The sequence below is a fragment of the Phalacrocorax aristotelis genome, chromosome 1 (genome assembly GCF_949628215.1).
Source record: "Phalacrocorax aristotelis chromosome 1, bGulAri2.1, whole genome shotgun sequence".
Lineage (NCBI taxonomy): Eukaryota > Metazoa > Chordata > Aves > Suliformes > Phalacrocoracidae > Phalacrocorax > Phalacrocorax aristotelis.
This window is the reverse complement of record NC_134276.1, coordinates 887,533-901,910: the sequence shown is the minus strand read 5'-3', so window position 1 is coordinate 901,910 and position 14,378 is coordinate 887,533. Positions and strand designations below refer to the sequence as shown.

Here is a 14,378-nt window from a genome sequence, read left to right as displayed (position 1 = left end):
AATACCAAACCCCAAGTCAAGACCAGTTATCCTATTACCTCGTTTTCCACAAACCAGGCCCAAGGCAGGCCTGTCTAGGTGTTAGTTTAGCTTATCACATTGCCCACGCTTCAAAATTTGGAAATCCGATTTCTAGCCTGAAGATGATTTTCATTTCTGCACTAAAGCTTTTTGTGTCTATAAAGATTTACCACAGAAACATGTAAGTCTAATGCATAAGGTAAGTTTTAATCATAATCAGGGGTGATGTATAGTATATTACAAGCTGGTGTACAAGCAGCCCTGGGGAGGCAGACTGTAGTAACTCACTAACTTCTCAAAGCCCTCTCTTTCAGAGAGGGGAAATGGCAAGACACCCACCTGCAAGACATGGGGGTTAATACCCAGGGTTGACACGATGTGAGTCGAAGCAGGCACTGCCTCCTGCTCTTCTACCATGTTATCTTCTACAACGGACTCCTGAGGAGGCTCCTGGGTGATGTCTGCCATATCGCTGTCCAGTTCCACAACCCTGCCCAGCTGCTCCACTTCTGGGGTCTGCGGACACATGCAGAGGCCACGTCAGACAGCTACAGATTGCAACAGTTTGCCCAGAAAGAGTATTTAATAGTTTCAACAATCACCTGCAAATGAAGCGGAGTACTCCCTTGCTCGTGTCAAGGCTCCACATTAAGTTTAGAGATGAATACACACAACCTATTCCTGATTTCTTCAGAGTTGTAACGTTACAGCGCAAGTTAAAGTGAAGGAGAAGTCACGGTTTAGTGATGCCCTCCTGAAGTTTACCAAGTTCTGCCATTCCATTTAAGCAACTATTCTTCGGCCTTCCATTTTTCACGTGACCAACAAAAAGGAAGACAGTTTTCTGCATCCTGCCTTCCTCCCCTTCTCCCTCAAAATGCTATCACACAAAGGAAAGTTTCCTGTGCCTAAGTTCAGCCTGGGACATTTAAAACAACTGAGCAACCAGTTCAAAAAGTAGTGGTTCACCAGTGTTAATGCGTGGTACCACGGGTGGCTCATTAGCAGATGAGTCACTAATACCTGCTTCATTTCCCCAGCTAAGATGTAGTACAAACTAAAAACACTGAGTCTATATTCTAAAGAACTTAATAGAAGTTTTAAGTGGACATCAGCCCCTTCCAGAATCATACAGGACTGCATCGCAGGGTGTGTGCGCGCACATGCATGTGTAAAATTATTTTTTATTTATTTTAAATGAGGACACAACTGTCATTGGACTTGAAAGCTGGGGTTTTTTTCCAGTTATATTCTATCACTAGCACATTGGCAGTTAGGAAGTTAAATACAGTAGCTCTCTTCAATCTGCAGCTAAATGGCTCATCTCTACTGCTAGTCCAAGGTAGGAGGAAGAATTAATGTTATGATTTTTCTGATGGCGATCACAAGGCATCGCCTTTGCGATGAGCCTGAGGTGACCTCTACACACCTTCAATCGCTTAAGACAACTTGGACTCACGCTCCAGGCAGAGCCAGAGAATGTTCAGTCAGGAGAAACAACAAGCAGATATGAGAAATTAACTCTGCTGCCGTCGCCTCTAGCTCTGCCCAGCTCGCCCACTGTGGTGAGGCAGCGAGCCCCCGAGCCGGCACTGAACGGCAGAGCGTGACAGAGCACCGCAAGCCATTCAACTGCGTGTCACCCTGCAGCCAGGAGCTGTTTGACAGGACAAGAGCCCCTGGAGAACGCCATTCGCTGCTGGTATTGCACAGGAACAGGCCAAGCCCACTGAAGCGCCTGGCCCAGGAGCAGCTGGCCTGTGCCGCAGTAGCTCACTGGCCTTCAGGTTCTAACCAGATGACCCTCCGGTCCCTGAGGGGCTCTAACCCAAACCTGGGCTCCCGCACACTGGTTTTGCTCCAGTCTAACCACTCCTGTTGCTTACATCTGAGCATGCTGTGAAAGAGTCGTGCTTACGGCTCACTTGGTTCCGGCAGCAGCGACGTGCGGACGGCTGAAGCAATGCTCTGCAGCAATGCATATATATGAGCAAGGAAACCAGGGCAGATAGCACACTGGAAATCATTCTAAGGAATCCAAGAGCATATTCAAATGGTTGCTTCTTAGCTCATTAGAATCAGCCAAGAAATGTGATGAAGGTTATCAAATGAGGCAGATAAAATTAGACCAGGGGGGCTGTAAGGATAGAACTTAACAGCTGACATGGGAAGAGCCTTAGCTGGCGGTATCCGAGTATGCCACAGTACGTGGAGGAGATTTACAAGTCAAAATATGGTTACAAACACACAAAAGTTTCACTGCTCCCTTCATTGTGCTTTAATGCAGCCAGGTCCCCGTGTAACTCTTTCCTGTGGACCTTGAAACTTTAATAAATTCATTAATATTCATGTTAGTGAGGGAAGAAAAAAACCCAGTCTAGATCCTAAATGCTTCCTACAGACCAAAGAATACTATTTTTGGACACTTTACACACCAGGAGTTTGGCAAGTTTTTAAGCCATGCTATGTTGTTTCTCAGAGGTTTGGGAAACAAAGCTAGATGCTCTTTCTATTTTCAGAAATGAAAACCTTAGTTAAAGGTATGCAAAAGTCAAGGAGGTTAATTAACCCAGACAAGTTTCTGCTAAGTACATTCAGACCTGTCTCATATATTCAAATAAGTCACACATATTCCCAATATTTTTGACTGCTTAAAAGCTCAGCTCCAGTCCCTGCTAACCTGAACAAGAAGCAAGAAGGGTAACTGAAGGGTGGCACACGCAGGCAAGTCTGTTAAGACAGCCATGTGTTCGTCTCGAACAGCAAATACTTAAGGAACTGACCAAGAGCAGGATGAACTAGCAGGTTTTATTAGCCACTGAGCCAGGAGGAGCGCTAAAGCAGCAGCTGTACGCTACTCGGATCCGCCAAAGCCAGGATCCACAGAAGAGGTGGCAGCTCACCTAATCTGCCACTGCAATATTACGTTCTGCTCAAGGAGCAGACTGCGCTCTTACAGGCTTTCTGTTTGCACGGCGATCAGGACTCCGACCGCTGCGATCCTGAAACGCACCAGCGCCGGCTGTGCTGGAAGGCACCTTGGGGAACTGCTGCCACCAGACCTTACGTTCTGGGCTCCTCTAACCTGCGTGGAGACCTAAAGCAGCACAGACGGAATGGCTCATGCACTTCTACAGACATTACAACTAGACCACAGTCTATTAAAAGCAATTCCCACTTGAATTAATGTTTTCCTACCACAACAGTAAATAAATTGTTCTTTTGCACAAGCAATTGTAAGTGTGATTTGTTGTATCTCCTGACATGATGAACAGACCCTTGTCCAGAAGGGGCTCTAAGTTACCCAAAGCCAGCGGCCAATCAAGAGAAATGCTGCTAGGATGTCTCATGGTTCAAAAGGGCTAGACCCAGTACAAGAGAAAAAACCAAAACCTCAAAGAAAAAAGGTGTTCGACCTATTTGACAGTACTGCCTCTTAAGCTGTTTTTCACCTTCAGAGGTACAGAAATAAAGCCCTCCTCCTCTGCCTCCCCACGACGACACACCACGAACAGTGGCCACGTGCAGTGCCGTGGCACGTGATCCATGCCTCAGCGAGCTGCAAGCCTGGAGGCCGCCTTTCACTGCGGTCTCACACTGCTAAGGGTAAAACAGAAAGGCTGCTACTGCACGGCAACAAAAGCCTCCCAGCAGCTCCTGTCCAGCTGCCAACTACCCTCTGCTCAGCCTTCCTGCACACCCGAACTGCTGAAGCCTTACTTACACGAGGAGGCAACCGAGAACCTAGTTTTGGGGGAAGAAAAAACAAAATCTGCTCTCTGCACTTGCTTTCTGTTTAACGAGTTACTTCAAGAAGCTACAGGTAGCTCACGAACATTTACCATTAACACCTGGCACAAAGAGTATATTCTACCCCACCAATGGCAGGATGCATTCCAAATAGGCTGGTTTTTCACCCACAATGGAGCAGCTCCTAATTTAGCTTCACAATATCCATACTAATCACATTTGGAAAATGCAAGTGTATCAGCTGCAATTACGCTTGCCTTTAAACCCACATAAAAGGATTTTTTAAAAAATTAAGTTAATGTTAGACCACAAGGGTTTACCAAGGAACTGGATAAAATGCTACCTTCCCTATTTAAGACAGGCATACCACAGAGGATGTTTTACAAAGCTTTAGAAGCAGTCACATCCAACCCAAATACAGTTAAAAATCCAGCATATAACCAGCCTTAAAAAATTAATTTTTAATAAAAATAGAGCACATTCTTAAAATATAAAGCATACAGTCTTGCATACTAAATGATGGTCAAGTCAAAATAATGCACAAGTTCATTCTCAAGGCAGGCAGCACGAGGCATTATAATTATATAGCATATATTCAATATTCACAAAAACAAGTTGTCTTCCATAAGTGGTGCAAATACGCCAAACTCAATCTAGACCAGAATTTAAATAGGAAACAAGGGTTTAAAGCCTTCCCACCCCACACATCCTCAGTATGAAACATCAAGTATCTTCACAAGAAAGAACATGCAAACACTCAGCAAGAGGTCAGAAGAGCTACTGAGTTTGTGCAAGTTTGTGTAAGGTTTTGCTCTTCAGTTTCCAGGCTACTTGTTACTTCAACAACCCCTCCCTCGGCACCAGCTATTCTTCAAATTTCATTGTATGAATTCCCTTTTAGTCACTGTCCTCCTTCTACCTGAGCTGGAGGCGTCGGCTTGCCATTTAGGGTCATTTGCTGAGGTGGCAGATGCCCTGGGGGTGGCACAGGAGTAGTTTTTAACTTCTTTGTGTCCACTTTTGAAGGATGCTCTTCCTCTTCCTCATCTGAATCTTGCAAGCCGTACTTGGAAAAGTGTGCCACCTGTGTAATGAGAATGGTAACCATATCACCCCTTGGAAGGAACATTTCAGGCACCTATTTCCAGAAGGCCTGAACGATGAGCTGGCAGAACTGTCTGCCTTACACAGCAGTTCAGCTTTCGTACAGACCCAGACCACCTGCTGCATGCAGGCCTTCGGCCGTTCACAGAGTTGTGGTCGGTTTGGGCAGGACAGTTTGCGCTACAGCTGAAGGACTGTTTACAGAAGTTTGGAAAAGGTTTTGAATGATAAGTTCTAAGGAGATTCTAGAGTCAGGCTACTTTTAATATTCTTGTAAGTCACTTCACAACTAGAACAAAAATGTTACCTTGAACACCCAGGATCCAGTCTCTGGGCGGTATTCCTTGAATCGAGCGCCCTGCTTCCGGGATACAGACTCCAGTCTACCTTCGTAATTCATCTCTGCCAGTCGTTCAGGGCTTTTTATCAGGCAACGAGATGTTTTGTCTGTAGGCCAGACTCCATCTAAGGTAACTTCAGCTCGTCTGTTAAAGACAGACACACGTGTAAGAGACCTACAAGGTTCTGAGGCAAAGCTACTACAGTACACACAGAGGAGCCAAGAATAGAACGTGTGAGCCCAAACCAGCTTTTAAACCCTATTTCTGGTTCAGAAACTTGTAGGTATCTAGTAACTGCATAATGCTGCAATCTGATTGCACCCCTCAGACTTCGAGTTCTTGGTAGCTGCTGGTAAACACAGAACGTTGTCAATATAAAACCGATCCCTACAAGCCCCTGCTCCCACAGAGTACATATTTTAAAATTACCTATTTAAACCTTCACCAATGGGTGGCTTTCTTTCATCATCAGGGTAGACAATAACTTCTTTTCTACGGATATGTACGATGTCATCCAGATTTAAGTTGGTTAGGTTTACTTCTCCTTCAAAGTAAATTGATCCATAACCTGTGAAACCAACCAAAACATCACAATTTGTCCATGAAGAATCACACACCGGGGAGCCTACGTTCCTGCGGCACCGCCCCTTTCCCCACCATACCAGCTGGCTCTCTCCTACTGCCAGACCAACGTGACTCCTCCTTCCCCATGTGAAAATGCTGGCGATGTGTTCCTAACTTTTTGTAGCCAGTTCTTCTGCACAGAAAGCTTTTTGCCATCACTTGGCTATTCATATTGCCAACACCAATACTAAGCGTGCCCTTACGGCATATTTAGATTAAGTGTTCTAAAAACCAGTATACACTATACGATTTTTTTCTTTTTTAAATGAAAGCAGTAAAGAATACAGTCTGGGCTGAAGGCTCTTCACTAGAGCTCAGTCACCACCAGCGTAGGCAGCAACAATGATCAGCGTTACATCAATGCTCCAGCAAGCCTGGATTTTACAACCTTTCCGTTCAAGGACGGTGTCTTAAAAGCTACAGGCGCTTTTGTTCTTTTCCTTCTCAAGCTTCGCAAGTCACCCCGTAACACAGGTTGCTTGTGCTACCAGTCTGAAAGATTACACGCCATTGATGCAGGTTGTTCAGATGCAAGGGCACTGTTCTTGCTCCTACTGAGTGCTCCTACCGAGGGCATGGAACTCAGGTTCAGGTTCCACTGTTTAAAATGACTGGTTCAACTTCAAGGAACTAGAATAGCTGTGCAGGCTTACCTTTGCGGCCTATGGTGAAGTCTGTCACGATACATTCATTTCTGTCATTGGTAAATCTCGCGAGCTCCTCCATGGATGGGATGGTGTAATAGCCAGCTCTTGTTAGAACAATTCCTGCAACAGAAAACTCGCTGAGAACTGGGTTGACAGCAAGCTCCCAACTTCAGCATTCCCAGAGTTTCATTCCATTTCTTTTGCAAGCCTGGACAACTGAACTTCCCAAACGAACTGAGAATCAGCGCAACAAAAGCGTCCAGAGAAATCAAAATGCCTTATTTCCACAGCCTTCATAGCACATTTAAGACAACTGCTACGCCATATTCTTCCAGCCTAGCCACCTGTCAGATCAGTAGATGTGTAGGTAAAAGGAAGAATGGCAACACCTACAGCAACACTTGACAGAAACACTCTCCCAGCTTTAATACCTGGGGGGCTCAGGCACCTGCTGACCAAGATGCAGCATCTTTTACATTTAACAGTCTCCATTGCTTTTTCGTTTATTATTTTGTCTAGTGATCTTTAAAAATACACAAAAGCTTTTTCCATCTACAACTTCTCATCACTGGGGCTTCTGAAGACATTTCTTTTGAATTCATCACCTGCTAGTTTCATTAGATGCCACATTGATTGGATCTTTCCCTCTTTACCTCTCCAGATCACTCATGAGTTTAAAAAAAACCCTAACACACCCCCCCATCTCTTCACCAGCTACCAAGTCTTAGTTAAGGGAAAGGCACTCAAGACTTAAATAGTATTTTCACTTCTCTGTTTTCCAGTTTTACTACTCTCAATGCTGGTCTCAGGGTTTACTGAAAACACGCGCACGATGGGTCCACAGAGACAGAGCCACGTTCGACGGCCCGTTCCTTTCCTGGCCAACCCTACAATGCAGTCTGCTTGTTGGTAACTGCCCAGCATTAGAATTTTAACTCTAAGATCTTGCTCCTGAACGACAGTCAACTCAGTCTGTTACTGCAGAACAATTACAGATTGGGTCCTCCTCCTCCCTCTCAGGCATCTCGCCGCCTCACTCCAATATAAAACTGGGTGATGAAATTTAATTGCTCATTGCCTCAGCAGAAATAATTTCTGCATTAGATAAGAGACTGAAAAGCAAGATCTGTATTCTGAAGAGAAGAGGGAAAAGAGAAAAAGCTGAGGGTCTAAAACAGCGGAAGAGCGCTTTAGGGAAGCGTGCGTGAAGCGCTGTCAGGAGCGACACACCTACTGCCCCCACGCACGGTCTAACCTGCAGGATGCAGATGATGCACGGTTTCAGGCTCCTCTTCGCGCTCATCCTGGAGGGAATCGTCATGAAACGAGGCATCTTCACTGCTCCCTTCCAGACCATTCCGCAAGGCCACCCGCATATTCAGAGCCACAATGGTGTCATCCACACTGTTCTGGTGTTTGTGCGCAGTGTTCTCTGGGGTCTGTGGGATGGGCTTGGCAATGGGGTTAGTGTAAAACCTAGTCACTTCATGATGATCCTCCTCCTCATCTCTCTCACCATCTTGTCTGTGGTTTTCATCAGGAGGTACCGACAAAAAAAATCTGAAGAAATGAAGAATAAAGTTGAATTATTTAGTTCTAAAGGATTTGTATCAACATTAAAATTCTGGTGTCTTTTATATAAAAAAAAGGAAACAGAACCACCGAGTCAGCAGACTGAGGGAAGCCATTATTCCCCATCACTCTGCCCTTGTTAGACAACCTCTGCCATTCTGCACCTCCTCTGCGGCTCCCACTACAAGAAAGAGCGATAAGACCACGAGAGGGGTACCACAATGGTTGTGGGACCAAAGCACATGCCCCGTGAGGAGGCTTGCAAGGCGGGGTGCCATAGCAGCCTTCCAACACCAAAGATGAGATTCAGGCTCTCTGCAGATACACATGGCAGAAGGATGAGAAATGACAGTCAAGTTAAAGCCTCTGCCCCATTCCGAACTGCCTAGGTCAGGACTAAGGTGATCAGAAACAAGTTTTCACGCTCCCATAATCAGTTCTTACTTCTAGTAGCTTTAAATAAAATCAAAAAGTTGAGCTGGTCAGGAATTTTTCCAGCCTCTGATGAAAAAAAGGGTTCATCTGAAATACGGTCACAGAATTTTAGAGGAAGCAGGTATTCAGGCTTTTGTGGGAGGGAAGAGAGGGTCTTAGAGATTCCTCGTTTTAATATGTAGAAAATACATTTTTATTGTGAGGGATTTGGGTCAGTGGAGCTTCCTTGCAACTCCCACATTACTGAGGAGGACTAAGCAGAAGGAAAAGTTCTTCTCACCTCCGGGTCAGGTTTATCACCTCCCTCAAAAAATGGCCTAGTATCCCACTACAGGAATGAAGAGAGACATTCCAGAAAATAAGTCATTCCTCTCTGAACTCCCGATTTTGGGTGGAATTAATTGGTATGTGACCACACAGGAAGAACAAGTGGTTAGTTTAAGAGGAAATGAATCTCACAACAGGCCAACTTGCTGCAACAAGCGGCTAAGACAACATCCCCCAAAATAACTACCTGTTTTATTAATAATAACTTAGAGACAGGCATAACCAGTTTGCATTTCTCGTAAGCATTAACACCTGCATGACTAATCAACATACCGATCTCCATTCTCTGGGTACTCTGATGGAGAAGCCAGGTCTTCGTTTTCACGATTGACAGGTGAGAACAGATTGCTACTGTTGAGATTCTTCAAAACCAGCTTTTTGATGCTCTTCCTGAAAAAAAAAGAACCACCAAAGAGAGATTTGCATATATCCACTGCATAAATATATGTTTCATGCTTAATTCCTGTGTTCCAGGGACCAGGAACGAGCTGTACAAGACCTGTTCCCACGCTCAGGACATGTCTTCTGTAACAAGACTGCGGTAGCTGAGATACTAAAACTCCTTTAGCAATTCCATTCAAGGCTTTGGTTTGTGAGCGAGTGTAAAAATCACAAGTCATTGAGAGCTTCAAAACCCGAGTTCAGTAAACCACAGTATTCTCTGTTTTACAAAACTGAGCTTTCCCAGCGGAAGCACAGAAAGTCTGGCCCACAGATGCAGGTGGTTCTTCACTACAGGGTCCCTTCAGGAGCAGATCAATGGCCAGGCTAGGGTTCACTGCCTGCAACCTGAATATCTCTGAGCATCTATGCCAATTACACTCATAGAGGTCTAAGCCCCCCTTTGTTCTGATCTTTTGTTAATTTGGCATTTTTCAATAAGACACTGAGTAATTCTATACTCTGCTCTCTCCCTGGAAAGTGAACAGGTGGTTCAGGTTAAATTAGACAAACCAAGTTCACAAAAATTACGACACTTTTAAAAACCCTGTGCTTAGGGGGACTTTCAACGACCAATGCATCTTTCTCCAAAGTTTTTTGTTAGTTGTTAACTAAACTCCAAAGCTTCCCAAACCCCCTTTCAATTTGCCACTGATGCTCTTCAAGACTGAGCTCAAAAGCTCAGTAGGGTGGATCCACAGCACCATTATTAATTTCTCACAGAAACATCTGTGTATCTGAAACAGAACCAGTGCCAAGCTATGAAAATGTCAGAAAGCTGTCTTCACACCGACTGCATTAGCAAACCTAAAGACACTTGCATTTCTGAAGCGGGAAGTATTACACTGCACAAGCTTTCCTTGTAACGTTGCGGACTTTATAGGAGCTTTGCTCCAGTCATGGGATGACCTCATGTTAAGGCTTATCTGGCCTTAACAGTTTAAGCTGAACATTTTTCATTTTTCCCTCCTCCACAGAAATCAGTTCTATTCAAGTCTTACAGAAAATTTGTTATTACAATCCATATTTGAACCAGGTCACAAAACAGTCATGAAATTTAGGACACTATACAGGTTTACCGAATCTGATCAGAAGATTCTTGCACCACCTCCTCCCTCCAACACACACACACAAAAAAAACCCAACTAACTTTGGCATGAATGCACCATTGGATAGGGATGGCTCGTCATCGTCAAGACCGTCAAAGAGATGAGATTTAGCAGAGCCAGCCGACTGCAAAGCCTTTGGTCGCACTCTGGTCGCGGGACGCGGAGTCAGTTTGTAGTGGGTGGGTGTTGTTAAGGCCTTCTGAGCTGCTGGGTTAGTTGGTTTCAGCCTCTGAAACAAAAAGATGTAGAACTGGAATTTTCATACCACTTGCTGTAAGGGTCTGTGGACAGTGAGAGTGCCTGCTGCCGTTAAGGCTGCCTGCTCAAGGACCTTGAGCAAAGTCGTAAGTAAAGGGGGAAGTAATAAACAAAACCAGAGATACAGAGGTGGCTGACGACAGGTAACAGAAACAACGCTAAGACCAGAAGTCTCCAGTCACTCACTAATGGGCCACTAAGAAACTACAGGCATAGCTTCGGGGAGGGACAACAGGAGCTCCAGCCCAGGCTGAGTGAATCTGGGGACAGCTACTGCAGTCAGACCGGGGTGTGGGCACCCTGTGGTGCCAGGGGAAGCCCCGGTGCCTGGAGCAGGCAAGAGAGCCTCTGCTCCAGCCCCTGGGATGGGACCAGCATGTCCCCCAAGCATAGCTACTGCAGGGGCACCAAGGTGAATGAAAGTCTCAGCGCTGTCCACTGGAACAAGACCAGAGCTCGCTGGCCCCGGTGCCTGGGTGACAGCTGCTGGCAGCGGTGGACAGGAGAAGCGCCTGCATCATCCCCAAACCTCACGTGTGTGTGGGTGTGCATGGGTAACTCACTGGCAAGCGTCAGGCTGGACTAGCCTGCAAGTAGGAGGCCGGGATGTTGGAGAGGCAGAGGGCTTGGGCTGATATTGAGGGGTCCATGAAATGAGCATGTCAGTGTGTGCATCTTTTTGCAGCAAGCATCAAGCAGTACTACCCTGCTCTGCGGAGCAGGGAAGAGGGCTCAAGACCTGGGCATGGCTATCGGATAGACAGAGGGGCCACACTAATGCTGCAGGGATCCACAAATGCGAAGGGGAGTCTAGAGAGTGTGAGTATGCATGCCTTCACCGGGGTACTTCAACCCCTACTCGCCAAAGAGAAGGAAGGGGACTTTGCTGTATAAGCTTAGGTTTTATGGGAGTCCTGGCAGGACTGCTGAACCCTGCTGAGGGCCGTGCCTTCGCTGCAGCTGTGCAGCCAGCTAGCCAGCTGTGCTGGTGCACCCTGCACATGTGCACCTGGGACACGTGCTCAGCCCCACAACGGACTGTGCCTGCAAATGGGAAAGCAACAGCCACATCCATCAGCCTGGGAGGAGACCCCTGGGGTCTCTGGGCGTACTGCGCTGGAGGAATCCCCAGCACCTGGAATTTGCTGGGGTCAGCAGCTTTTATAACATCCCTTAACACAAAGTTGGAAAAGTATTTGTTTTGGTTTTTTTAAACAAATCAACAGGGCAAAGACTGTCACAAGCAAAACTCAAGGTAAACACTAAAAATACACCAAGCATAGACAATTACCCATCTTTGTTTTCAACTAGCAGCAGCGAGCTTAACAAGACCTCCAAAGCCAAGGCTCCGATGCCTTCAAAAGCAGTAAACAAAGCCACAGTATAAGCAGTTTGCATCCTGGAGAGCATAAAAAGCCACTGCACCAGCATGAGTATACAGATGGCAACTAACTTTGCTGCTCACTGCATACTTAAGTGTTTGGTGCTAACTATCTTCACAAATTGAAGTAATTTCAAATCTTACCCAGAAAGCGAGTTTAATGTTTACAAGCACTTACCTCTTCTTTCTTCTTGGGGTCTGACATGGGGTTTCTGAAGAGCGGAGAATCTCCAAAGGGTGAATAAGTCAAGCTATTGAGATGCTGCTGAAGGACTGCTTGCTGGGCAGCCGATGCATTTGGGTCTGTCAGTGCTATAAAAAAACAGTTATTTAGCATTTAACAGTTTTACTAATAGAACCAACGTAGGTAGGAGAGACATCCTTCTGCTCAGAGGATCTCCTCATAGGCATTCAAATTTCCAAACAAGCTTCAGCATTTCTTTCCCTGCCTCTTCAGTCACCATTGCTGCAGCAGTCTGAAGGAAGAAATCAGATTCTATTCCTTCATTAGAATTTGCAACCACACCGTGAAAAGCCAAGGGCATGGAGAGCTACGCATCAGCAGAATGAGCCTGGCCAGCCAAAACCTTTAACTAATATATTTGACTTCTGAAGCATCTTCTAAGGAAGGAAAAAATCTGTGATGCGAAGTTTTGATATTCTTGCTACAGCCATCAAGCTGAAAGGTCTAGAATCCTCTCTGCAACAATGGAATCTTAATTTCGTCTCTCCATATTCTAGCATCTAATTGTAACTCCCATTAAAATATTTAAGTGTTGACACTATCAAGCATTTTGAGCAACCTAAAGCAGCTTAATTCTAATTTCAAGAAAACCAAACTGAATCTGTGATTTCCCAAGAACAAAACCACTCAGAAACAACAGCCTGCTGTCAGACAAAGTCTGCAAGGATGTTAAAAGGGGAGTTTGAGACAACTGGTTCTTCCCAGATCAAAAGCTGGTTTAACTGAGCGGACGTTTACCAGTGAAACCCTTCCATGCTGCTCTGCTGCAGGCGTTGCCTACAAAAGAGAATACTTGGATCATCTGTAGGGTTACATCAAGGGTAAGGTACACCAAGCATAAGAAATACAGAACTATGATGGAAGCAAGACAAATATGTAAAATCTGACTGCAACGCACTGAGAGTATTTCATCATGATGAGCACACAGCTCCCCTCAACTACATTCTGCCTGTCGTAACTAGTACATGAAGCGACTTTGGGGGGTGCTCACAGGGTCACAGAACAGTGCAGTTGGAGGCACCTCTGAAGGTCACCTTTTTCCCTGCTCCAGCAGGGCCACCTGTGCCAGTGCTTTGTCAACCTCATAGCAAAAACATGTTTCCCAATGTTCAGAGGGACCCTCCTGTGCTGCAGCGTGTGCCATGGGGCTCTGCTCCTGGCACTGGGCACCACTGGGAAAAGCCTGGCTCCGGCCACCCGGCACCCTCCCTGCAGGTGTTGATGTAGGTGGACGAGATGCCCGAGCCCTCCCCGCTCCAGACTGAGCAGCCCAGCTCTCTCAGGCTTTCCTCATAGTACATGCTCCAGCATCTTTGTGGCCCTTCACTGGACTCTCCCCAGTATGTCCACATGTCTCATACTGGAGAGCCCAGCACCAGACCCAGCACTCTGGGTGGAGCCTCACCAGCGCTGAGCAGAGGGTAAGGATCACCTCCCAGAGCAGCCCAGGACTCCACTGGCCGCCTTTGCCTCAAGGGCACTGTTGGCTTATGGTGAACCTGGTGCTCGCCAGGCTGCCCCAGCCCCCTCTGCCAGGCTGCTTTCCAGCAAGGTTGGCTTGTTCCTCCCCAGGGGCAAGGCTTTGCAACTCTTCGTGAGGCTCCTGCCACCCTCCCACGTCCACCTGGCTGGCAGCATGACCCTCAGGTGAATCAGCCACCCCTGCTCTTCCCTTTGTCACCTAAACACTTATTGTTGCCTTTGACATCCCTGGCCAGATTCAGTTCTGGTTGGGCTGTGCTTTTCCTAAACCCATCCCGCACACTCAGATAACGACTCCATGTTCTTCCCAGCCTGCCTGTCCCTGCTTCCACCTCCTGTACACTTCCCTTCCGCATTTGAGCCTTGCCAGGAGCTCCTCATTCATCTACACAGGCCTTCCACCATTTTGCCTGGCTTCCTGCACGTGGGGATGGATGCCTCCAGAGCTTGGAGATGATCCCTCAATACCAACCACCTTTCTTAGGCCTGTCTTCCCACAAAGCGGGGTGTGCCATGTGTGTCATTGTCCCCCCACACCAAGTTTAAAATAATTTTCCTGAAATCATAGCCTCAGGTATGTACGCCATTTGTTTCAAGTGCTCAAATCTGCCATAGAGGGTGAACACTGCTGGAAGCCATAGA

The 14,378-nt window shown here is 46.4% G+C and overlaps 1 protein-coding gene across 3 annotated transcripts in view; it reads right to left on the bottom strand.

Moving 5' to 3' along the window:
• The window catches only part of NUP98 (nucleoporin 98 and 96 precursor), a 40,674-nt gene that overhangs the window by 11,904 nt on the left and 14,392 nt on the right, over positions 1–14,378 (bottom strand). For all 3 annotated transcript variants that reach the window (XM_075100458.1, XM_075100633.1, XM_075100542.1), the window contains exons 13-21: positions 12,189–12,322; positions 10,413–10,600; positions 9,095–9,211; positions 7,743–8,047; positions 6,494–6,607; positions 5,646–5,784; positions 5,183–5,360; positions 4,691–4,855; positions 361–537 (exon numbers count right to left, since the gene is read on the bottom strand). In XM_075100458.1, the coding sequence (XP_074956559.1) occupies positions 361–537; positions 4,691–4,855; positions 5,183–5,360; positions 5,646–5,784; positions 6,494–6,607; positions 7,743–8,047; positions 9,095–9,211; positions 10,413–10,600; positions 12,189–12,322 (1,517 nt within the window). The remainder of the gene's footprint in view (positions 1–360; positions 538–4,690; positions 4,856–5,182; positions 5,361–5,645; positions 5,785–6,493; positions 6,608–7,742; positions 8,048–9,094; positions 9,212–10,412; positions 10,601–12,188; positions 12,323–14,378) is intronic.